Here is a 27,149-nt window from a genome sequence, read left to right as displayed (position 1 = left end):
CTTTTTGGCTACCGATTGATTTAAGAATAGATTGCCAAGGGTGGAATTGGGCAGATAAATGAGTTAGGAGCTCACAGTGGTGATGGTGAAAAGTGGTCAGATTCTGGATAGATATAGTTTGAAAATAGACTTTGGAATTTGCTGATGGATGTAGGAGAAAAAGAGTTAAAAAGCATGATTACATGGTTTTTGGCCGAAGTAACTGGAAATAAGGAAATTGCTAATGATTGATCTGTAGAATCCTGTAGGAGGAGCAGTTTGGGGGGAGGAAGTTCAGGAACTTTGTTTTGGACATGTTAAGTTTGAAATGGTTTTGAACACCCAAGTGGAGATGTCAAGTTAGTAGTTGGATTTGCATCTGGAATTTAGATGAGCTCTCTGGGCTGCAGTTACCATGTGTGATAGAAAACTGTGTCAAAGGATTGAGCCCTGGAATACTCCAATATGTAGAAGTTTGGAATATCAGAAGGAATTAGCAAAGACAGGAGTGGGAACAGTCATTGGTGTAGGGGGATCAGCCAGCAGTGTGTCCTTGAAGCAAGGGAAGAACGTATTTTAGGAGAGAAGGATCAGTTATAATTCAGAACCCATTTGATTTCTCATATGTTTTTTTTCCAAAGACTGATTTCCTAGATGCTTGACTTTTTTTTCTGGTTATAGTTTACCATTACAAATTTGAACTAGAGCATACTTTCTGGATTCAGGGTTTAGAGAACTGGAATTGTAAGGGTGTTACAAAAAGTGGAGTTTATATGCATATAGGAAAATTTGCTTATATAATGGTTTAATTAACCCAGCAAACCTTACAAGATCTCATTGTATTTCCAGTTTTACTACTAAAGAGTTGTACTTAGAAGGGAATGTTCACAGCATAAGAGCCATGATTCAAATTTAGTTTAACTCCCCAAATCCATATTGTTTCAATAGTGTTTCCCTGGAGAAAATTAAGATTTTTTAATATTTACAATTATATTCCAAGTGTGACCTAGGAACTACTGAATAATAAATAAATCTTTCAGAAAAATTAGTGCATGTTTGATTCCCCCAATTTTCCCCTTTCCCAGTCCATGTTTAAAAAAGAAAAAGTATTTTTTAGGTATAGAATACCTAGATCATAGTTAACTTTGTTTTTTTTTTATGTGCCTCTAAAAATATTTGAAGCTGTTTCTTGTGACTACATCTTTACCTCTGACGACCTCCCCCTTTATCTCCCAAATTTGTCTTACCTATCCATCTTTCCCTCCCTACCCTAAAATGAAAGTTAAAATTTAGGATTGCAGGAAATGTATATTTTTTGTTGTTGAGACATCTATACTTTTATTGGTGGGGTATGGATTATGTTCTTACCAGTGTTTTAAATTTTATTTATTTATTTTCAAAAGTTAATCTATTTTGAGAGAGTGCACATGAACAGGAAGGGATGGAGAGAGAGAGAATCCCAAGCAGGCTGTGCACTAACAGTGCAGAACCATGAGATTGTGACCTGAGCCAAAATCAAGAGTTGGACACTCCATTGACTATGCAACCCAGGCACCTTACCAATGTTTTTTAATAGAAGCTATTATAGGCAAGAATAGTTGAAAAAATTCTTTGAATTTCAGGTACATTCATAGGTCATTCTTTTTTTAAAAAATTATTTTGGTCATTTGCTCATCTTTTATGCATTCATTCAAGAAATAAGTACTAAATATATACAGTGTGCCAGATAACGTGCTAGGTATTTGAGGTATACCATTTAACAGACATATTTCACATCCTCATTGAGTTCATAGTCTAACAAGGAAAAACAAGTATTAAATAACTACAATTGTAATAAGTTTAGGCCTTTATTTTTTGGTGTAGCCAATTAATCTAGCACATAACACTCAATAAACTATTTGCTTTTATTACTATGCCTAAAAGTTACTTAAAAAAATTTTTTTTTTAACATTTACTTATTTTTGAAAGACAGGCAGAGCATGAGCGGGGAAAGGGGGGAAAAGAGAGAGGTACAGAATCTGAAGCAGGCTCCAGGCTCTGAGCTGTCAGCACAGAGCTTGATGTGGGGCTCGAACTCATGAACTGTGAGACCATGATCTGAGCTGAAGTCAGACGCTCAACTGACTGAGCCACCCAGGCGCCCCTAAAAGTTACTTTCAGAGAACAACTTTGATTCTAGACAATTTATTTAGGGCATATTTGATTCCTGTGTTGCATGTTGCCTTATATAAAATTGTTGAGGGAAAACCAGAAAGCCTTATTGAAGGTGATAATTAGGGGAGTGCAGCTTGTATAGGTAGTATCAGATTGCTTAGTTTTGAATCTTGGTTCTATGCTTACTAGTTGGGCATCCTTGGGCAGTTTCTTAAACTCAGGCTTGTTAAAACATGAATTACCATATTGTCATGAGGTAATTCATGTAGAGTACTTGCCCAGTACAGTGCCATGAACATTGTAACTGCTTGCTAAATGGTAGTTCTTGTTGTTCTTATTTGTTGTTTTTTTTTGCCTTTTAAACATAGATTTCTGTATGTTTTCAAATGTAAACTCTTAGGGAAAGAGAACAGCCACCACGTTTTGCTCAACCTGGGACATTTGAATTTGAGTATGCATCTCGATGGAAGGCTCTTGACGAAATGGAAAAGCAGCAGCGTGAACAGGTTGATAGAAACATCAGAGAAGCCAAAGAGAAACTGGAAGCAGAAATGGAAGCAGCTAGGCATGAACACCAATTAATGCTAATGAGGCAAGGTAAAAATGGGTTTTCATATAGATATAGTATGATTTTTTTTTTTCTTAAGGCACATACTATTTAAGTTGCTGTTTATGAGTTAGAAGGTAGTTGGAACTCACTGTATCGGAAACAAAAATCTCCCTTTTCCAAGAGAACTTCCTTAAAAAAAAACAAAACGGGCGCCTGGGTGGCTCAGTTGGTTAAGCCTCTCACTTCGGCTCAGGTCATGATCTCACGGTCCATGAGTTTGAGCCCCGTGTCGGGCTCAGTGCTGACAGCTCGGAGCCTGGAGCCTGTTTCGGATTCTGTGTCTCCCTCTCTCTCTGCCCCTCCCCTGTTCATGCTCTGCCTCTCTCTGTCTCAAAAATAAACAAACGTTAAAAAAAAAAAACAAAACCACAGAACTTACTAAAATAAGTTTTGCCTACATAAGTAGTATTCTTGGATGTTATTAAAGTGTTTAAATTTTGCCAGTAGAAGATAGATGACTCTGCTGGCAAAAAGAGAAGCACAGTGGGTAAATCTTGGTATGTGGATTTGGCAAAAGTCACATATCAAATGTTGTACACCTGACACTAATATAGCACTGTATGTTAACTAAGTGGAGTACCAATAAAAATTAAAAAAAAAAAAGTTTATTGGGGCGCCTGGGTGGCTTAGTCGGTTAAGTGACCGACTGCGGCTCAGGTCATGATCTCATGATTCATGGGTTCGAGCCCTGCTTTGGGCTCTGTGCTGAATGCTTGCTCAGAGCCTGGATTCTGCTTCAGATTCTGTGTCTCTTTCTCTCTCTGCCCCTCCCCCGCTTGTGCTCTGTCTCACTCTGTCTCTCAAAAATAAATGTAAAAAAAAAAAAAAAAAAGTGTATTTATTTTGAGAGAGAAAGGGAGAGCATTCACACATGTGCATGAGCAGTGGAGGGGCAGAAAGAGAGAATCCCACGCAAGTTCCATGCTGTTAGTGCAGAGCCTGATGTAGGGCTCAATCCCATGAACTATAAGATTGTGACCTGAGCCAAAATCCAGAGTCGTTGGATGTTTAACCAACTGAGCCAATGATGCTCCCCTAGAACAAAAACTTGTACTTTTATTTTTAAATTTATTTCGAGAGTGAGAAATCATGAGCGGGGTAGAGGCAGAGACACAGGAAAGAGAATCCCAAGCAGGCTATGTTCTGTCAGCGCAGAGCCCAACTTGGAGCTCGATCTCACAAACCGTGAGATCATGACCTGAGCCGAGATCAAGAGCTGGGTTGAGCCATCCAGGTGCTCCTAGAGCTGACTGAATTTTTAAGAGCAATCATAATGGGGGCGCCTGGGTGGCGCAGTCGGTTAAGCGTCCGACTTCAGCCAGGTCACGATCTCGCGCTCCATGAGTTCGAGCCCCGCGTCAGGCTCTGGGCTGATGGCTCAGAGCCTGGAGCCTGTTTCCGATTCTGTGTCTCCCTCTCTCTCTGCTCCTCCCCCGTTCATGCTCTGTCTCTCTCTGTCCCAAAAATAAATAAACGTTGAAAAAAAAATTAAAAAAAAAAAAAAAAAGAACAATCATAATGGGTGATAATTTATTCTCATAGTTACTGGTCAAATACCTAACTATAAGACAAGCTGCTTGAATATATGTAGAAGCCCACTTCTTTCCTCTCGCTTGCTAGGTTTCTTTTTATGCCTGTCTTTACTGTTTATCTTTCCCCTTCTTTAATTCTCCAAATAATTTCTTCTGGTAATTCCTGTCACTCATTTTTCAACTATCTGTAATAATTTTGTATATTTTTTTTAATGTTTATTTTTGAGAGAGAGAGCGTGTGCGTGCACACGCGAGTGTGGGGGAGAGGCAGAGAGAGAGGGAGACAGAGGATCCCTAGGATCCCAGAAGTAGGCTCTGTGCTGACAGCAGAGAGCTTGAACTCACAAACGGTGAAATCAGGATCTGAGCTGAAATTGGACACTGAGACACCAGTGTGCCGCATAGTTTTGTATTTGTTAAAAATAAACCTCTGATTGCTTTCTATTGTGTTAATTTTTTGTTTTTGTCTTTTAAAGTAAGCATTGAGTAAACATTTATCTACCTTCTTCGACTACCTCCAGAGATCAAGGCACTATAGATATCTACCTAGATTTCTGCCTTCTTATTGGACTGTTATTTAATCTTTGTCTCCTCTAAGGTATTTTTTATACTAGAGCTGGTATTTCTTTAAAAGGTGAAAATGTGATCATCATTCATCTTTTTAAATCCTTTTGGTAGAGTTTCGATTACTACAAGTCCAGTGTTTGTTTTTCCTGTTCGGTAAAAGTTTATTGAACATGTATGAAGTCACTAACTGTGCTGATGCTAATTAAATACGTTAAAAAACAATCCAGCTCAACAACTATAGAAACTAGTCAGACGTTTCTGGTTTCATTTGGATTCTAAACTTAGCAGTTCTGTAAGTTTACTCTTCAGAAAATTGAACCCATTTACTATCATGTACTATGTTTAAAGATTAAGTCTCTTATGTAGCAGAAAATTTGAAATTGTTTTATGTGATGAGGTTTCAGAATCATTTGCTGCTTAGAGCTGGAAGAGAGGCCTTCAGTTTTATCTAGTCTGGTGGTTTTATGGTTTTAAAATTTGGTTACACATGAGAATCAACTGGGGGATTTTAAAAAATTTAGTTTCTTGGGCTCCATGATTGCTCTAGTACTTCTCTCTAATATGAATTGTTTTCTGCTCAGAGCCTGCTGGGCACTTTGCCACTGTCTACAGTCATGCCATAATCTTCGCACATAACTGATTAAATATGGAAGCATTTATACTACTATAAGCTATTTGTTGCTGCTGCTGATAAATGGTATTATAACAGCCATTTCTTCAGCACATAATGTCAGTTGAAGAAGACACTGAGGTATTTGATTGAGGATATAGTGTTGACAAAGAGCAATATTTCTTTAGGCCTCATAAAGCTCTTCTGAGCTTTTAGAAGATTTGCCTCATCTCTAAGGACTATGTATGTATGTATGTATGTATTTATTTATTTATTTTTTAGAGAGAGAGAGGGAGACAGAACATGAGCAGAGGAGGGGCAGAGAGATGGGGAGGAGACACAGAATCTGAAAGCAGGCTTCAGGCTCAGCTGTCAGCACAGAGCCCAACTCTGGGCTCGAACTCGACTGTGAAATTATGACCTGAGCTGCAGTTGGACGCTTAACCAACTGAGCCACCCTGGCACCTCCAGTTTGAGTTCTGAAGCACAGTAATTTTGCAGTTATTTCCCCTGAGCTTTTGTTTTTTCATTGTTTTTTGTATGTTTCTTTATAACCCCTGTTAACAATATTTTTGGTTTATAATATTAGAAAAGCACATTGATTAGTTTATATTACTCCTGGTTTTACTTTTGCTGAAGTACGTCTTACATTTATTTCAGCAGATATCTGCCGGTAATTTGTTCCAGTATTAGTTTGTTTCATTGTTAGTCAAAACTGTTTTTAATTTATAGTTTTCTTTTATTCTATAATTTTATATTTCATACAGCATTTCCAAGGGTGTATTGGGGTGTTGGAGAGATTTTAGGTAATCTGTGTTCTGTGGCTGTGCAGAAACAGAAACAGGGCTCTCTGGTTGACCTTTCATGGAAATAGAAAACCCAGTTAGTACAGAAAATGTGTCTCCTCCCCTGTCCCCCCTTCTGCTTTCTTGTAGGAATCACAGGTTTCTTCTATATTTTAAGTTTGTTTTGTATATCCCTTAATGAAAAGAAAACTTGAATATGTCAGTAGATATGTATGTGTATTTATTTATAACCAAAGAGTCTTCTATTTATCTTTCTCTGTACCTTGTTATTTTACTTTCTACAGTAGTACATACTTCCAGATCTTGGTTTTTTGTTTTTAATTTATTAGAAAAATTATTTTTCAGTTTATTTAATTTGAGAGAGAGAAAGCATGCTTGTGCATGAGTGGGGGAGGGGCAGAGAGAGAGAGGGAGAGAGAATCCCACGCAGGCTCAGCGCTGTTAGTGCAGAGCCCGATGTGGGGCTTGATCTCCTGAACCATGAGCTCATGACCTGAGTCAAAATACGGAGTCGGATCCTTAACCATCTCAGCCACCCAGGCATCCCCGTCTCAGTTTTTAAATGGCTGCATCATATTCTGTTAAGTGGGTATAATTAGTTTAGCTCATCCTCTGTTGATTTATCTGTAGTTCTCTTTCCAGTTTGTTGGTAAAAGCAGTGCCTCAGTGAATGTTTATGTATATATACCTTAGCAAAGTTTTGTGACTTTTTTTTTAATGTTCATTTGTTTTTGAGAGAGAGAGAGAGAGAGAGAGAGAGAGAGGTTGTGTGCAAGTGGGGGAGGAGCAGAGAGAGAGGGAGACACAGAATCCAAAGGAGGTTCCAGGCTCTGAGCTGTCAGCACAGAGCCCAACACGGGGCTCAAACTCAAGAGACATGAGATCATGACCTGAGCCAAAGTTGGATGCTTAACCAACTGAGCCACGGAAGCGCCCCAGTTTTGTGAATCTTAATTCTTCTTGGATACACTGATACGTTTTAATAGTTGTACTTTGGTATTTTACTGGTGTTTGTTTAATGTTTTCTAGATCCAAATCCCATTATACTTACTACAGGTTTTTTTTTTTCCTTCTCCATTTGTTTATGATCATCAACATAGGAGCAGTTTCTGAATTTTCTTCATGGTTATTTTTGTGTTATCTTTGTTCCTAGAGTTATAAACTTTGAACAGATGAAATTTAACTCTGCATGCATTTTGTTATTACTCTCTCCTCTTCCACCACTGGGTTTTTATGATTGTATTTTCATTCTTTATATGTGCTATCAAACTGGTAAATCAAGTAGTAGAAGTATATTGCCTTTATAAATATCTTTTGATTCCTGATAACTGAAGGAAAGAAAACCAAGGGAATAGGCATATTTTATTCCTCTTTCATTCTCTTTTCCTCTCAACTTTTATTTATTTTGCATCTGATTTGTTTGGATTTATTTAACTTAATTTTTTCTTTTTCAGTATAAAGGCTGATTTTGTTTACTTTTCTGGTGTTTTAGAACATTCAAGTTTTACTCTCTTAGTAGTTTTCAGTTACACAGTAATTATTTAAAACATAGCCACTATGTTACACATTAAATCCTCAGGCTTTACTATTCTTAAGGGCAGCCGTTTTTATCCTTTTACCAGACTCTCCCTGGTTACTCTACTTTCCAGCCCCTTGAAAGCCACTTTTCTAATGTTTGTTTCTAAGAGTTTGATTTTTTTTAATTTTTTTTTTTTTTAGATTCCACATGTAAGTTCTACCATGCAGTATTTGTCTTTATTTGACATACTTTACCGAGCTTAATGCCCTCAGGGTCCATCTGTGTTCTTGGAAATGTAGGGTTTCATTTTCTTGTGGCTGAAATATTCCATTGTGTGTGTGTATGTATATTGTGTGTATGAGGGTGTGTAGATAGATGTATATTGTGTGTGTACACCACATCTTTATCCATTCTTTCATTGATAGATAACTTAGGTTGTTTCCGTATTTTTGCTTTTGTGCATAATGCTGCAGTGCACATCAGAGTGCACATATCTCTTCAGTACTGTGTTTTCATTTCAAGTTAATGTTCTTTAATTTGATAATGTTCATGTGTTTTAATCTTAACCCTATTAAATAGAGTACTCATGACTTGTCTTTTCATCATTTGATGTTTATCCTCATGATTTAAGAACGGTTCATAGAAACTACATTCCTTGAGTTCTTGCATGTTCTAAAATCCTATCTGTGATCCTTAACATTTTAAACTGGTGCTTCGAATTCATGGATCTTTTTCTGTCTTCCTTTCTTAAGTACTTGATAGTATGTTTCATTGTCTTCTAGCACTGAATGTTTCTGTGGGGAAGTCTGAGGTAAGCCTGAGTTTTTCCCATCTTGTCGTAAGTGACTCCATCTTGATTCTTTCTTCTTAAGTAAAGTTCAGTAGCTTATTTAGGATATGTTGCCCCCCCCCCCCCTCTTTTTTTTTTTTTTTTTTTTTGTGAGAAAATTTGAACATAGAGTTGAAGGAATTTTAAGGTGTTCGCTACTTAGATTCTGTTACTAACATTTTACTATACCTTATTACTGCTTTCTGTCTGGTCTTTCTTGTATCAAGATGCATCTTGTGGTGCAATACAGTGTTTCAGCTTTTCCTTGGGGCTAAATATGCCCTTACAATCTGTAGATTCAAGATTCTGTTACTAACATTTTACTATACCTTATTACTGCTTTCTGTCTGGTCTTTCTTGTATTCAAGATGCATCTTGTGGTGCAATACAGTGTTTCAGCTTTTCCTTGGGGCTAAATATGCCCTTACAATCTGTAGATTCAATGCTTATATTTCTAGAAAATAGACTTGTTAGAGAGTATACATTCAGTTTTCATGAAGGATATTAAGTTGAGAAACACTTCTACAGTCTAGTAAATCAAATTTTAAATTTGTCTGTATTCTCCTTTAGTTCCTTATATTCCCATGTATTTGATATATAAAAATTATAGATGTAATTTTATGTTATTGATCATTAAATTAGGCAAGGATTTTCAAATGTTATTTGGTCTAGTAATCAGTAGTGCTCCAGGGGCGCCTGGGTGGCTCAGTCGGTTAAGCCTCCTTCTTCAGTTTAGGTCATGATCTCATGGCTCATGAGTTTGGGCCCTACATCTGACTATTTGCTGTCAGTGCAGAGTCCATTTCAGATCCTCTGTCTCCCTCTCCTTCTACCCCGCGCGTGCGCTCTCTCTCTTTCTCGCTCTCTCTCTCAAAAATGAATAGAAACATTAAAAAAAAAAAAGTAGTGTTACATCTGATGTCTTTATGTGTATGGATGGCTTTGGATTCCTATTTTTTTTAATGTTGATTTATTTTAATAGAGAAGCATGAACAGGGGAGTGACAGAGAGGAAGGGAGAGAGAGAATCTCAAGCAGCTCCAAGCTGTCAGCATGGAGCCTGATGTAGGGCTCAATCTCATGATTGTGATATCATGACCTGAGCCAGAATAAAGAGTTGGACACTTACTAGAGTTGGGCATCCATGTGCCCCAGGATATTTTTTAAAGAAAATACCTGTTACTGTGATTTACTGGATCAAAGGAAAAAACACTCTAGCTCTCTCTCTATTTTTTTGTAATTTTTTTCCCCAGAAGGATATTACCCTGGCAGTGTTTAATATATAAGCTTTGGTGAAATTTCAGGAACTTTAGTTTTGGGTTCTTTGAGCTAATTATTTTACCAATGTTGCAGATGAGGAAAATACTGTCTGAGAGGGTAAAGCAGTTTTCTCAACAGGCATAGCTTAAAAGGAGAAAATCTAGTTGGAAAACACATGTCTTAGTCCTTTTCGTGGAAGAAAATGCATATTTTTACATTTATTATATGTGGTAATTTGTCCATGATTTAAAAGAAGCTAGCCTACAAACTCATGTTAAAATTATTATAGGATATACTGAATAGACTTTTTTGGATAATCAGTGATAATAGGACACTGTGCACATTTTGGCTTATTGAGGTAGATATATATTTTTGGTGTCTACTAGCTTTCTCCAGCTAAAGTAATTATATGATAGTTGTATGGTTCTCAGTGGTTGTACAGTGGAGTCAACTAGGGAGATTAAAAAAAAAAAAAATATTGGTATCTACCTCCCAAGAGATTTTGTGGTTAAAAGGTACTTAAGTAGTTCTGATGAGCAGTTAAGGATGACAACTAATGGTCTGAATGTTAAAAATCATTGTAGTAGTGTTTGGTGACTTTTTAAGATAGCTAAGTGTTCTGTCAACTGGCATGTTGACAGAATCACCCGGTGCCTACTACCTGTGTCGCTACAGTACATTTATAATCAGTCTGAATTTTTTTTTTTTTTTTTAAGTTTTCTTTAATCAGTGTACCCCACGTGCGTTCGAACTTATGACCCCGAGATCAAGAGTTGCATGATCTTCTGACTGAGCCAGCCAGGCCCGTCTGTCCAAATCTTTTTTCATTGACATAATTAATACATAATTTAATCTGTTTTCAGTCTGTAAAAATGGGAAAGATAATTATCTTGTTAAGGTTAATGATGCCTACTTTGTCATGGTTATGATATAGGGTAACTGACTCATAGAATGTTAACTGTGACCGTTAGTGTTTTGGTATGTTCTCTTCTTTTTAAGTTTACATATTTATTTTGAGAGAGACACATGCAGGAGGGGCAGGGAGAGAGGGAGAGAGAATCCCGAGCAAGCTCTGCACAGTCAGCACAAAGCCTGATGTGGGGCTGGCACTCATAAACCGTGAGATCATGGCCTGAGCTGAAACCGAGTTGGACACATAACTGATGTAGCCACCCAGGCACCCCTGTTATGTTCTTAATAATAGTGATTTGTTAAGGAACATTTAATCAAGATAATTTATGTTCACATTAGAAATTTCAGATAACATGATAAGGGAAAAGGGAAATAAAAGCAACCAGTAATTGTGCTATGCAGAGTATTTTAATATTTTTTGATCCATGTGTGTATGCACACATAATAATTTGGTAAGATATTACAAAGATTCTTTAGCACTTGGGCAAAACAAATGTACTTTTTCTCATCTTGTACTACCCTTGGAACCCCTGTTCTTGATATAGCAAAGATTCATGACAGCAGGAATGCTCATCTTGTTTAAAATTAAAATGATCTTGTTAATATCAGAATTCAGCCTTTATTACCCTTATAAGAAAGAATTCTCTCATTGCTTGTTTTTATAAGAAATGACTTTGCATAGGAGGAATCTTACACTAATTGTATTTTGGGAGGGATATTCTTTTGGTTTTAAGCAGCATCTTATCTCTTTATTCTGTTTGTGTGTTCTGGTCTTATGTGCCCTCTGTTCATGTCTCCCAAAGCATCTTTTTGTGCTTTATATTCACTGCTGAAAAAAAATTTTAATGTGTTTACAAGTGTACATGAAAATATGTCTGCCATTTATTCCATTTTTAGTATGTTCTAGGCCTTATGTTAAAACAATTACTACTCATTTTAATTTATTAACATAAGGATGAATTTTATTATTTTCATACCTATGAAGAAACAAACAGGTCCAGAAAAGATAGTAATTTGATTATACAGCTTATATAGTCTTTCATTATAAGATGGTATAATAGACAAAAGAGAAGCTAGGTGCATGAATATGAATAAGTTACTAAATATATTGTCAGTAATAATATGTTTATTGATTTAAAAATACAGAAAGAGAAGGTAGAAATATTAATGTGTGGTTTATTTTATAGATCTAATGAGGCGTCAAGAAGAACTCAGACGACTGGAAGAACTCAGAAACCAAGAGTTGCAAAAACGGAAGCAAATACAACTGAGGTAAAAGAACATCACCATAATACATATGTGAACATACCCAGTTTTTGTTGTGTGTGTTATTGATAAAATTCCCTACTGCCTATTATAAACAAATTGTACAAGTTGGAAAATACAGAAAAGTAACAAAATTTTCCATTTTGACTATAAACTAGCATAGTTCTTTGTTATTCTTATGTTTCCTTTATTTTTTTAGCTGGTTATGGACACTTTGATTGCATTCACTGTGAACATACATAAGGGACTTAAGTGCTTCATATAATTTGTAAGAATGTATTATGATTTCCTGGATCGTTTTTTTCTAGAGATGGCTATATATTAACTGCTCTTAGTTTTAGTTTTTCTTGTTTTGGGCTTCTGATAATTTGCTTAAAGATTTATGGAAGTGGGATACATGATTAAAAAGGGGTATGGGCATTTAAAATCTCAGTATACGATAGACAACTGTGATGGTCAACTTAAAATATTTTAGGTTAAATAAGGATGTTTGGGAGACTGGTTGATCTAAGATGTATAAATAAAAATTAACAGCTTTTCTTATACCAGAAATATTTAATTGTGAAATATAATGAGATAAATGTTACTTTTAAGAGTTGTTGAAAGTCATAGCAATTAGGAAATGTTATAAACAAAGCTATGATATATTTAAAAAATTTTTTCTTTTTTAATGTTTATTTTTTGAGAGAGAGAGTGCGAGCGGGGGAGGGGCAGAGAGAGAGGGAGACACAGAATTTGAAGCAGGCTCCAGGCTCTGAGTTGTCAGTACAGAGCCTGACACGGGGCTAGAACTCATGAACTGTGAGATCATGACCTGAGCTGAAGTCGGACGCTTAACCTACTGAGCCACCCAGGTGCCCCTCAAAGCTATGATACATTAAGCACACTTAAAGTTTGGTTTTTTAAGTGTTATAAAGGTAGTAAGTGCTTGTGGTAGAAAGTAAGGTGATCATGGGAAATAAAAAATAAAAGACAAGGTGAAAAACCTTGAATAAATGTCAAGTATGGTCTGGAGATAGATAGTATTCAGTATATTTTAATGTATTTTTTTCTAACTTTGTGCTTGATTAAAACAATGTGTATATGTTTCTGTCTTGGAACTACTCTGATTTCACTCTAATCTACTTATTCTGAAATTATGGTATTTCGACAGGCAGCATTCACATTTTTTTTTTAATGGTTATTTATTTTGAGAGAGGAGTGAGGGAGTGGCAGAGGGAGGGAGGGGAAGGGAGTGAGAGAAAGAGAGAGAGACAGAGACAGAGAGACAGAGAGAGAATGCTAAGCAGGCTCTGCTCTGTCAGCACAGAGCCCAACGTGGGGCTTGATCCCACAAACCAAGAGCTCTTGACCTGAGCTGAAACCAAAAGTCAGACGCTCCACCTCTTGAGCCACCCAGGTGCCCAGCATTCTATTTTCAAGCCTCCACATCCCCCAACTGGTGAATCAGAAATGGTAGGGGTGGAGACCAGCCAACTGTGCTTAAAAATCTTCCAGGTGATTCTAATGCATCATAAAGCTTGAGAACCACTATTGTATAAAACGCCCTGCATGTTTTCCTTACACAAGGGACCTTTTGCCAACTTCTTCCTTGTTGCTTTTTTTTATGTAAATATGTTAAAGTCTCTTCTACTTTTACAAGAAGGAAACCTCCCCTCCCATACATAAAACTATGACTCCATCTTTCCCTGATATTTATACTTGACAGACTTTTAGAATTAGTACTCTACCCTTCATCTGCTAAAAAAAATAAATAACCAGTGTCGGGGAACCCATAAAAGGGCATAAAAAGAAAAACAAATGGGGGCCTGGCTTAGTTGGTGGAGCATGCAGTTCTCGATCTCAGGGTTATAAGTTCGAGCCCCACATTGGGTATAGAGATTACTTAAAAATAAAATCTTAAAACAAAAGAACATAGTTGTATTGCAAGTGAATAACATTATCACTCTGAAAGGGGATGGGGAAGGAAATAAGGACCCTAAATAACTTTGGAAAACACTGTCTTGACTGGACAGTATAAGCCAATGGCAAGAAAAACAGTACATCAAAATTTTAATCTAGTTAATGTGTTTCTCACAGGGATATGGGCTAGCAGTTCTGAGATGACTTTTTAATTTTTTTAATTTATTTATTTTGAGAGAGAGAGCAGGGGACGGGCAGAGAGAGGAGAGAGAATCCCAAATAGGCTCCATGCTATCAGTGCAGAACCTGACATGGGGCTTGAACCCACGAGCCGTGAGATCTGACCTGAGCTGAAATCAAGAGTTGGACGCTTAACCGACTGAGCAACCCGGCTCCCCTGATTAGGTCTTTAATGGAAAGAATGTATGTGTATTTTTTTTTGAGTAAACAGATGAACAAATATAGATAATCAAATGCAGGTTTTCTCCTTGTTGGAGAAAGAGAAAGGCTAAAACTAAAATGAGTCCTGGGGTGTTGAATTGGGATCAGAGGTATTGGTATGAACTCAGTGTATTTAATTAAGACAGAAATATAGATGTGTGTGTGTATGTGTGGGTTCACATACATACATGTATTTCATAATCCTTGTCCACCTAGAAGCGGTGAACACACATCGTGCCCAGATTTTGGTTTCTAAACATCATTCTGTAATAAATGGAACCAAGGCTTTGTGGAGAAGTGGTTGATTACTGGACTGGAAAGTGTGAGATGATTACTGGACTGGAATGTTGTGCCAGAGAATAAGAAAGTACAGTTGTACCTCTGAGATACTGCAAGTTTGGTATCAGACCACTGGAGTAAAGTGAATATTGCAATAAAAGGTATCATTAATTTTTTGGTTTCTCAGTACATATAAAAGTTAACATTTACATTATACACTGTATAAAGTGTATAATGTGTATAAAGTGTATAAAGTGTGCCAAGAGCATTATATCTAAAAAAAATTTACACACCTTAATGAAAAAACACTTTATTGATAAAAAAAAAAGTGGAGGATGCCTGTGGGTGTCAGTCGGTTAAGTGCCTGACTCCTCATTTCGGCTCAGGTCATGATCTCACGTTTCACGGGTTTGAGCCTCACCCTGGGCTTTGTGCTGATGGCACGGAGCCTGCTTGGAATTCTTTCTCTCCCTCGCTGCCTGCCCGCACCCCCCCCCCCCCCTTGTTCTTGCTCTCTCTTAAAATAAATAAACTTAAAAAGAAATTTTTTTTAACATTAATTTATTATTGAGAGAGTGAGCATGAGTAGGGGAGGGACAGAGAGAGGGGGAGACACAGAATCTGAAGCAGGCTCCAGGCTCTGAGCTGTCAGCAGAGAGCCTGACACAGGGCTTGAATTCACAAACTGCGAGATCATGACCTGAGCCAAAGTCAGATGCTTAACTGACTGAGCCACCCAGGTGCCCCAAATAAATAAACTTAAAAAAATGAAAAAAAAAAGTGCTAACCATCGTTGAGCTTTCAGTGAATTGTAATCTTTTTGTTGGTGTAAGATCTTTTCTTGCTGTTGATGACTACTAACTGATGAGGGGCTTGCTGAAGGTTGGGGAGGCTGTGGCAATTTTTTTGACTCTTCACAAATGATTTCTCTGTCATATGCGATGCTATTTGATAGCATTTTACCCACAGTAGAACTTATTTCAAAATTGGAGCCAATCCTTACAAACCCTGCTGATGCTTTATCAGCTTCATTTATGTAATATGCTAAGTTCTTTGTTGTCAATTCAACAATTTTCACAGCATCTTCACTAGTAGTAGATCCCATCTCAAGAAACTAATTTCTTTGCATATCCATAGAAGCAGCTTCTCATTTGTTAAAGTTTGGTCATGAGACTGCAGCAATTCAATCACAACTTCAGGCTTCACTTGTAATTCTAGTTTGTTTGCTCTTTCCACCACATCTGCATTTACTTCCTCCACTGATGTCTTGAGCCCCTCAACTCAAAGTCATCCATGAGGGTTGGGTTGGAGTCAACTTCTTCAAACTCCTGTTAATGTTGATAGACCTCTTCCTTTGAAGCACAGATGTTCTTAGTGGCACCTAGAATGGTGAAATCCTTTCTGGAAGTTTTTCATTTTACTTTGCCCAGATCCATCAGAAGAATCAGTGTGTAGGGCAGCTCTGGCTTTGTGAAATGTATTTAAAAAAAAAAAAAAAAAATTTTTTTTTTTAACGTTTATTTATTTTTGAGACAGAGAGCATGAACAGAGGAGGGTGAGAGAGAGGGAGACACAGATTCTGAAATAGGCTCCAGGCTCTGAGCTGTCAGCACAGAGCCTGACGCAGGGCTCAAACTCACGGACCACGAGATCATGACCTGAGCCGACGTTGGACACTTAACCGACTGAGCCACCCAGGCGCCCCGTGAAATGTATTTTTAAAAAAATAAGACTTAAAAGTCAGAATTGCTCCTTGGTCTGTGGGCTGTAGAATGGATGTTGTTAGCAGGCACGAAAACATTAAAGTCATTGTATATTGCCACCAGAGCTCTTGGGTGACCAGTTGCATTGTCAGTGAGCAGAAAAATTTTGAAAGGACTCTTTTTTTTTTTTTTTCCTGAGCAGAAGATCTCAGCAGTGGGCTTAAAATACTCAGTAAACCACATTATAAAAAGATGTGCTATCATCCAGGCTTTGTTGGGCAATGTATAGAACAGTAGGTTGAGCATAATTCTTAAGAGCCCTAGAATTTTCAGAATGGTCAGTGAGCATTGGCTTCACCTTCAGGTCACCAGCTCCCTTAGCCCCTAACAAGACAGTCAGCCTTCTATAGCCATGATAGTCCTAGATTGCATCTTCTTTCAGTATAAGCCTATTTAGTCTACATTGAAAATCTGTTGTTTAGTGTAGCCACCTTCATTAATTATCTAAGCTACATCTTCTGGATAACTTGATGGCAGCTTCTACATCTCTGCTAGCTTCATAAATTTTTTTCCTGTAGTTTCTTCACCTTTTTCAACCTGCATAGAATTGAATAGCATTAGGGCCTTGTTCTGGATTAAGTCTGTAGGGAACCTTGTGGCTGGTTCGATCCTCTATGTAATGTACTTAAAGTTCTCCATTCCAGCAACAAGGCTGTTTTGTTTTCTTACCATTCCTGTGTTCACTGGAGTAACACTTTTTTGTTTGTTTCTTTAAGAGATAGCACGATTCGGTTGGGGGGGGGGGCAGAGAGAGGTGGAGAGAGACTACCAAGCTGGCTCCACACTGTCAGTGCACAACCCAGTATGGAGCTTGAACCCATGAAGCCATGAGTTCATGACCTGAGCCAAAACCAAGAGTCAGACGCTCAACCAGCTGAGCCACCCAGGTGCCGGTGGAGCAGCACTTTCTGATTTAATTTCTTTGAAGAACTTTTCCTTTGTGTTCACAACTTTGCTAACTGTTTGGTGCAAGTAGCCTAGCTTTTGGTCTCTTGGCTTTCACCATGCCTTCCTCATGAAGCTTAATCATTTCTGGCTTTTGATTTAAAGTAAGAGACATGCAATTCTTCCTTTCACTGGAATACTTAAATACCATTCTAGGATTAGGCATTGGCCTAATTTCAATATTGTTGTGTCTCAAGGAGGAGGGAGGCCCAAGGAGAAAGAGAGAGAAGAGAGGGGAGAGAGAGGGGGGAATGGCTCATTGATGGAGCAGTTAGATTATACAGTGTTTATTGGTCATGTTTACTGTCCGGATGTGGGCGTGGTTTGTGGTGCCTCAGAACAATTACAGTAGTAAGCAACATCAAAAATCATCACACATCATGGGGCACCTGGGTGGCTCAGTCTGACTTCATCTCAGGTCACGATCTCACTGTCCGTGAGTTCGAGCCCTGCGTCAGGCTCTGGGCTGATGGCTCAGAGCCTGGAGCCTGCTTCCAGTTCTGTGTCTCTCTCTGTCTCTGCCCCTCCCTGTTCATGCTCTGTCTCTCTCTCTCTCAAAAATAAATAAACGTTAAAAAAAAAAATAAAAAAAAAAATCATCACACATCAGCCTTACAAATATAGTAATGAAATATTTTGATAATTACCTACCAAAATATGACACAAAGACACAAAGTGAACAAGTGCTTTTGGAACAGTGGCACCAATAGCCTACAGAGTTGCCACACCCTTAGTTTGTAAAAAAAGAAAAAAAATTGTATAAAAAAATACTGTATGTGCAGTAAGGCAAAACCCAATACAATGCAGTAGACCTATATTCATAAAAGATGAGACATGTTGAAAATACATAGGAGCCACAATGAAGGTGCTCCTAAATGGCCAAACTTGGAAAAATTTCAACAACAAAATAAAAAATGGTAGTATTAGATTTTATTTTATTTATTTATTTTTCTTATAGAACTTTTTTTTTTTTAATATTTTATATATTTTTGAGAAAGTGCAAGTAGGGGAGGGGCCGAGAGAGAGGGACAGAGGATCCAAAGTGCACTGAGTAGTGAGCCTGATGCGGGGCTTGAACTGCCAAACTGGGAGATCATGACCTGAGCTGAGGTCAGATGCTCCACCAACTGAGCCACCCAGGAGCCCTGATAATACTACATTTTAAACTGCAGAATAAATTAGATATCCAGAAGCTCATGCTGATAAAAGTAAACAATTGAATGAATAAATAAATGGAAGACAATGGACAGCTTTTCCTTACAATAGAACAACAATCAGTATGGAAGGAATGAGAGAGAGAAAATCACCAGTGGGCATGCCATGTAGTCATAATAATTGTTACAAACAAGATTTACTGATGGGTGTTTCAAATTTATGCCCAAACTTGAGAAACGCAGTTTACGTTTCTCTTTTGTGTTACGTACTAATGGAAAAATAGTAAATTTAAAGTGGAGAAGCAACAAGCATTAAGGTTCATGTCACCTGTAATGAGACATTGACACCAGATACTCCTTGATACGATATACTCAGAAGGATACATTGTCATTTTTGTGTGTGGGTTTTTTTTTTTTTTTGCCAAACATTTCTAGCATTGGAAATTTTTTTTTTTTTTTTATAAACTTTTTTTTTTTTTTTAAAATTTTATTTATATTTTTGAAACAGAGAGAGACAGAGCATGAACGGGGGAGGGGCAGAGAGAGAGAGGGAGACACAGAATCGGAAGCCAGCTCCAGGCTCTGAGCCATCAGCCCAGAGCCCGACGCGGGGCTCGAACTCACGGACCGCGAGATCGTGACCTGGCTGAAGTCGGACGCTTAACCGACTGCGCCACCCAGGCGCCCCATCATTGGACATTTTCATGAGGGCATATAACATGAGCCCAGCTTGAAGGACATTGTACAAAATAATCAGTTTTTTTTTTGTTGTTGTTTGTTTGTTTTTTTCAAGTGTCAGATTCACCCTGAGGCTGGTGGGGAAGAAGGTGTGCTGAGTGCTCAGGCTAGAGACCCTGGCCTGTGCACATGGTAGACCTCTGGCTGCCAGGCTGGCAGGGCAGGGAGGCAAGTGCTGCGCACCTGACCATGGCAGCACATAGGTGGGCTTTTGCCTCAGCTGGGCATGGTACCCCCTGAGGACCTTCTGCCCCACATGTCCAGTACAAGGTCTGGCAGTCAGTGACAGAGCAGGGCTCCCACGGCCCAGGTGCCCCCAGCAATCCCATTCCTGCATTCCTGGAATGCCCCAAGGATTCTAGTACCATGGCCTGGGCATTGTACTAGCGCATCATGGCGGAGCCAGGAGTGTGGTTTGCAGTAGGAAGGAGAGGTGTGTAAGATGATGAAACAGGTTGAAGGAAAAGCACGAGAGAAGGAAGAAAAAGTAGATGGAACCACAGAACACATCCTGAAGTTGCAGGAGAAGCTTGTGGCCCTACAGGAAGAGGCAGTAGCTTTTCCTACAGCCCAGGAAAAGTTTTACGTGAAGAAAAATGGAGGAGAAAAAGCAGAGGACCTGACCACTCCGACATCACCTGCATACCAGCAGAGCAACTGTTTATACAGGATCTCACCTCTTCAGCACATAGTAGCGGGGGACGAGCTCTGGAGCACAGAATCACCCTGGCATCCTTTTGGCAGCTGATAAAGTCAAACAGAGATGCAGACTCCCAAGTGCTTACAACCCAGCACTACATGGGTTCAGCAGCTCTTTTTGCAGAGGCAATAATAATGGCCCAGAGCGTAGGCAATCACGAGGCAGTCCATGAGCGTCCATGGGACTGCTCATCCCCCATCTCACTATGGACCCAAGATGCTGGCCTGTAGTCCTAGTCAACAGCTCAGCACCTTCAGCATTTACTGAAGTGCAGTACCTGTCTCAGCCACAGTTACAGCCCTATGCTGTGCCTGGTCATTTTCAGCCCACCCAGAAAGCTTCCAGCCTGGTGGTGCCCTGTACTTACAAAAGCAGGTGGAACATGGTAGCTAACAGACTGGCTTCTCTGACTTACTCCTCCCTGTGCCCCATGCATCCAGCTTTTGAACTCTCTACCTCCCAGCTGCTTCCTGCAGGTGTAACCAGCAGGAAAAGCTTCCTGCTGCACCTGCATGTGCAGTCAACAGAAAAATTAGACTTTGCAGTTACCAGCTAACCAGGCCCTTGGGTCTTTTTCAGCAAAGACAGAACCCATGATGGTACCACAAACCATATTTTATTATCAACCTCCTCTCCATCCCCTCCTCACCCTACCATGGGTGAGGATCCCTATTCTGTCCCAGGCCCGGGCAGTGAAACCTACATGGCACTGGAAAAGAAAAAAATGCCAAGTTCATGAAAGACCAAAAAAGACTGAAAGTGAAGTAGACTAAAGAGAATAGTTAAATACAATGTAATGGATTCTAGAAAGAATCCTAGAACAGAAGAAGGGCATTAATGGGGAAACTGGTGAAATCTGAATAAAATCTGTAGTTTAATTGTAATATACTAATGTTAATTTCTACTTTTAATAGTTGTACTATGTTTGCGTTAAGATGTTAATATTAGGGGATGCTGCATGAGGGATAGACATTCTGTACTGTTTCTGCAACTTTTTTGTTAAGTTTTGTTAACTTTTTTGTTCTAATTTGAAATTAGAAATAAGTTAAAAAAGGATCGTAAGTATTAGAGATATACTTGGGAATAAAAGACACAAGTACAAGTTTTGCCTCTTTGGAATTTAGAGAAGCATAGGGAGGCGGATAGTTGGAATGATCAGATTATTAAAGTGAAGTGCAGAAACTATGGAGTACTTAGTAATTTTTAAAAGGGTACCTATTTGCACATTAGGTGAAATGTTGGTTGCTTGATGTGAGGAGTGTTCTGTGTATGTGGTAATTTGTAATTGAATGTTTTTTCATTAATCTTACATATTTTTTAAGTTTATCATTTTAGCAGTATGCACCCATTGTGAAGCTTGAATCCACAACCCTGAGGTTAAGACTTGTATGTTCTTCTGACTGAGCCAGCCAGTCACCCCTCATTAATTTTATTTAATGTGCTGGAGTATATCAGATTCAATTTGAAATTCAGATAGCTGTGTACTATCAGCAAGAGTAATTCAACATGTGATGATCTTATGGGTATTCTTGATACTTAGCTGTATTGTAGCAGATACAGGCAGTGATAAATCTGTTAACAATCTTAACCCTATGTCTGCCAACTAGAAAGGCTTTTTTTTATATTTTGACTAGGAAGTTTCTTTTGAAATTAACTGTAAGAATCTTGATTTAAGAAATGTGAACAGGGGTGCCTAGGTAACTCAGTCCAACTCTTGGTTTCGGCTCAGGTTATGATCCCAGGGTCTAGATGGGGCTCCATGCTGGGTGGGGACATGCTTGAGGTATCCTCTCTCTCTCCTTCCCTTCCTCCCTGCCCCCCTCCCCATCTCTTGTGTGCCCTTAAAATAATTCTTAAAAAAACAAACAAAAAAACAAAAAGAGGGGCGCCTGGGTGGCTCAGTCGTTAAGCATCTGACTTCGCCTCAGGTCATGATCTTGCGATCTGTGGGTTCGAACCCCACATCGGGCTCTGTGCTGACAGCTCAGAGCCTGGAGCCTGCTTCGGATTCTGTGTCTCCCTCTGTCTCTGCTCCTCCTTCACTTGCACTCTGTCTCTGTCTTTCAAAAATAAACATTATTAAAAAAAAAGTGAGCAAGTTGTCTGAAAATTGAGCAGTTTTGCAGCATATATAAAGGAAAGGGGACAATGTGTCTTGGAACTTTCACTAATAATTGTCAAAAATCTTCTGTACTTTCAAGGGAAAGCAAATAAAATTATGGCACTTAAACTGAAGAAATACATCTGACTGAGGTTCCTACCATACAAGACAGCTTTATTAATAAGCCAGATAATTTGGACTCTGCTTTTTTGTTTCACTTTAGTTAGAAGATTGACAGAATGGCATAAGAAAGTATGTTTTGAGAGAAATTAAATAATTTATCCAGGGTATACAATTTTCTGGTTTCCTTTTAGTGCTACAAATAAATTATTAAGTTTCTCATGGGTCACTTAATTCTTCAGAGACCGTGGTAGTGAAGAAGGAAGACTAGGACAAGGTGTTGATGAGCTAATTCAGACTGTGACTTGACCACTTTAGTAGTTCATTTATTCATTTATTTCTTCATTCCTTCCCTTACCACCCTTCTGCTCACTCATCTATCCATCCACCTGTTTTCCTTTTTTATGTCATTTCAACACAAAGATCTTAACTTAGCCCTGCAACATGTGTGGAGGGCATGTGCTAATAAAAAGGAACAAAGAATAGCAGGACACTTTTATCCATTATTTATATCATCGTTTAGTTTCTAGATCCTTTCTATTTTTCAAAGCCCTACAAAAATATGTGAGGCCTGAGAATAATTTCAAAGCCCTACAAAAATATGTGAGGCCTGAGAATAATTAGTGGGTTCAAATTAAGTTGTAAAATTGAAGTTTTATCACTTTGCATTTAAGTGTAACATGAAGGATGTTAAAATTTGCCACACCTTTTTTACTTATTAGTTCCATTTGTAAATGTAACCTAGGAAGCTATCCTTCACTTGAAGAGACATTAAATGTACATGTAAAGATACTCATTAAAGCATCTTGTGGAATAGAAAAAATTAGAAGCAAACGTATGTACAATAGGGAATATTTCTGAATATTGTCTGTATGTTCAGATTTTGGAATTACCGGTGTGGTATCAGAACTTATTTCAAAATTAAGTAGAACTTCTCGAATTTATAGACAAAGGAAAAGAAGGGAAAAATAGATGTTTAAAGTGATTATACCTTTTCACCTTATTTTTCCTCCTGGTTTATAAATCTATTTGAAATCAGGAAAAATGAATTTCAAAACATACATAGTATTAGAGTTTTTGAATAGGAAATTAAAAAAAAATTTTTTTTTTAATGTTTACTTATTTTTGGGAGACCGAGAGCAAGCAGGGCTGAGGTGGAGAGAAAGGAAGACTCTCCTCCAAAGCAGGCTCCAGGCTCCGAGCTGTCAGCACAGAGCCCAACACAAGGCTCACAAACTATGAAATCATGACCTGAACTGAAGTCAGACACTTAACTGACTGAGCCACCCAAGCGCCCTATTGAATAGGAAATTTTTACCTGTACCTGCATATATTTTCAGCTATGTGAATATGAAAGTGTTTTCTTTATAGTAAAATTTATGAGTGTGTTAACGTCCAAGAAGTGGATTAACCATTTTACTTGAGTACTCAATTTACAATGGAAATGTATATTGGAGACTTAGACAAAAATCTCAAAATAGTCTAGATTTTGCTTAAAATTTCTTAGAAACATTGTCTTGTTACTAACCTGTGGTCTGACACAAATTCTTCAACCAGTGGTTTTTGTGCTGTCTGTGGGATATATCATTTCTTTTGGTTCATGGACTTGTATTTAGGGGAGGAAGCATTATACAACAAACAACAGAGTATCTTGAAATTTGATTGTTACACTTAGTGTAATAAGGTACTTAAATGAGCAGTTTAGAAAGTGTGACTTAATGAGAGGACATCAGTATTATATAGTCTTCACTATTTAAATTATTTTTTATTTTTTGGGTGGAGGCATATACACTTGAATTTGCATTGACATAAAAGCCAATATAATGTGAGCCTGTTAATAACTTCAGTGTTATTTTGTAGGCTTTTTCTTGTAATCATAAGTAATTGCTGATTTACTAGTAATTGTGCACACATATTATAGTTCAATATTTTTTTCTCTCACATGCTTAAATATACCTCTAGGACTGAGGTTGGCAAACTTTTTCTTGGAAAACGGCTAAGGACTAGATGGTAAATATTTTAGGCTTTGCAGGTCATATGGTTTCTGTCTCAACTACTCAGCACTGCTCTGACCCAGTGGTAGCTATAGACATTAAGTACATGATTGTCTTTTACAACTTGATGTACAAAAACAGATGGTAACCTGACACCTGTTCTAGAGGTTTTCTTCAGGGAGTTGATAAAATGGATAGTTTGTTAAGGATTCCTTAGACACGATAGATTTTTTGACTAGGCAGTTTTGTTCTTTGCAGTGGCTTAGATTGGGATTGGTTCTGAGTGCCTTTATGCCAGTGATAGATCCCACCCCTTTCTCTTTATATACAGTAAGAGACTACATGTTTGAGCTTTTGGACTCCTGATTTCTTGACCATAAGCACATAACTAACTTAGTTACATGTTGTTACTCTGTTTTTTGATTTACCCTAGGTACTTTTATTTCTTTGGGTTACTTGATTAATTAAGGCTTAGAGCAAACTAGAAGAAGGAAGGTAAATCTAGTAAGTCAATCATTATTCACAGATTTTGCATAAAGTTACTTATAAATGGTTTTGTTTTACATGAAATACAATTCCTGGTAATGGCTTACATGTTGCAATTTTTATTTAAAAATCTTTTAGACATGAGGAAGAGCACCGTCGCCGTGAGGAAGAAATGATCCGACACAGAGAACAGGAGGAACTCAGGCGACAGCAAGAGGGCTTTAAGCCAAACTATATGGAGAATGTAAGTAAAGTACTAGTTAACTAATATTTTTTAGTCTTCCTGAATTTCTCGTGTTTATGTTAAACTAATGATTTTCTTAACTTCCTACAGGTAATAACTTAAAAGAAGTTTCTGAACATACTATTAATGTTTTATGAAAAGGGTGTTAAAATTTTTCTACTTTATCTTTTTTTTTAATATATGCTACTAAATTAGAACTCTTGATAAATCTATATTCTCTACTTGATTTCATCATTTACTGATATTAAAAATTCTTTGTATTAGATGATTTTAGATATTTACAAATGTAGAATAGTATATACAAAGGTACACTAGTATGTGCTTATTACCCAACGATGACAGTTATCAACACATAGCTGGTCTTTTCATCTTTAAGTATACCCACTTTCCTGAACTGTCATTATTTTTTAAATGTTTATTTATTTTGAGAAAGGGAGAGCACATGTGTGAGAGTGGGGGAGGAACAGAGAGAGGGGTAGAGAGGAAAGATCCCAAGCACGCTCTGCTCTATCAGCATGGAGATATATTTTATAAAATATAAATACAATTTATATATTTTATTTATTTTGTTTGTTTACAATTTGTTTCTTCAAATTGGCTGCTAAATCTAGTGTTTTTAGTCTGTAGGTTTTCTCTTCCCCCTTTAAATTTTTTGTTATCTTTTTAAGAAACAGATCCTTGTTGTTTAGAGTATTTCACATCCTATATTTTGTTGAATTTATCCTTGCAGTGATGTTTAACAAGTTTCTTTATCCCTGAGTTTCTCATAAACAGGAGTTCCAAAGATTTGGTCTAATTCAGGTTTTTGTTTTGGGTAGGCAAAATGGTGGGGCAAACACGAATACTTCAGATATGTTATAATGCACATGTTTTTATTGTTAACTAACAGTCTTATTCTTCACCTTTAGATGAATGCCATTTTAACAGTCATTATTCTGAAAAATATTTACTAGTGTTTTTTTCTCTAGCTGTTCAAAAGCCATGATTCCTTAATATTATTAAGTCATGACTCTCTTTGCTGGCCTTCTCTGTCCCCGTTCTTCTGTCCCTAGAAAAATTTTAAACTTTTTTCATTAAGAAGGATACGCACAGAAAAAAATACATCCTAACTTGTGTAACAACAAGAAATTTTTATCTTAGCTTGCATCAAGTCAATAACTTTGACTAAAAATTACGTGGCATTTAAATTCAGTTAGGAAAGTTTCTTATTATTTATAAATCATACTAAAGGTTTAATTGATACCTGAATTCCATTACCCAATTAGTTGAGCGTTTTAAGCATTATAAATTTTCTTTTGAGTAATTTCTAGCATTATTTTGCAATTCTCTTTTTCCTCCTTGGATACATAGTATTTGCTTATGATCTATTTTAACCTGTGGTATTTGGTCTTTTGGTTGTTACATGTGAATGTAAATCTGTTGGATTTATCAATGCGAGGATATTTTATGATGTCATGAGAGTATGTGGAATTAAAATTTTGCAGGCCCGTGCTCGCTTTGGCAGCACATACACTAAAATTTTGCAGGTCCATGTTTTGGAAACTAGTGATTACATGTTTTTATCTTCAAATATTATCAAGATGTAAACCACCTATGATAACATTTCTTAGGGAAACTATTTTGTAGCATTTAGGATTAGGAAATTCTTCCTTGTCCCTTTATGTACCTGAACATTTCTTTTCCTAAAGTGCTTGCTTATGGTTAAAGATGGCGGAATTCTCTTTCTTACTATTCTTCTGGCATAAACTTTAAATTCTTGGAACACACGTGTAGCTATTTGTAATAACGTCATATAAATCATTTAGGTGACTTAGGAAAAAAGTAAAATGCGTTCTGCTGTTTAAGTTGGCTATATCATAAACTTGATTGCAGACTCTTCTTTGAAATTATTTCACAATTTTTAAAATACCACTTTTTAATATATGTTCAGTGGCATTTAATATGAGTATAATTAATGAAGGGCAGATTTTAATTTTCTCTATTAAAAAATTATTTGGAAATGTTGCTGCAATTTAAAATTGGAATATGTAGATTCTTTAATTTGAAAACATTTGTTATGTTTAAAATTCATTTTAATGGTGGGTAAAATTTTACAAATATCCAGTGAACTTTGAGAAGAAACATATTTAAAATACTCATGATGGATTTTTTGGCATTTCAAAAATAGATTATTGTTTCACAAGATTATGCTCTTAGAAAATGTAGATGATGATCTATTTTAACATTATGATATCTTTGT

At 37.4% G+C, this 27,149-nt stretch overlaps 1 protein-coding gene and 1 pseudogene across 4 annotated transcripts in view; both read left to right on the top strand.

The window, feature by feature from the left end:
* Positions 1-27,149, top strand: part of PSPC1 (paraspeckle component 1) — a 108,245-nt gene that overhangs the window by 24,342 nt on the left and 56,754 nt on the right. For all 4 annotated transcript variants that reach the window (XR_005782237.1, XR_005782236.1, XM_040447958.1 and 1 more), the window contains exons 4-6: positions 2,534-2,730; positions 11,965-12,049; positions 24,805-24,910. Coding sequence is in view for 2 of the 4 variants with exons in the window: in XM_040447958.1 (XP_040303892.1) it covers positions 2,534-2,730; positions 11,965-12,049; positions 24,805-24,910 (388 nt within the window). In the remaining 2 variants the exon portion in view is untranslated. The remainder of the gene's footprint in view (positions 1-2,533; positions 2,731-11,964; positions 12,050-24,804; positions 24,911-27,149) is intronic.
* Positions 19,316-21,011, top strand: LOC121012697 (G protein pathway suppressor 2-like; annotated as a pseudogene).

The sequence above is a fragment of the Herpailurus yagouaroundi genome, unplaced genomic scaffold (assembly GCF_014898765.1).
Source record: "Herpailurus yagouaroundi ecotype Mexico unplaced genomic scaffold, PumYag 197, whole genome shotgun sequence".
NCBI lineage: Eukaryota > Metazoa > Chordata > Mammalia > Carnivora > Felidae > Herpailurus > Herpailurus yagouaroundi.
The sequence above is the reverse complement of the archived record's forward strand: the minus strand, read 5'-3'. Positions and strand labels throughout refer to the sequence as shown.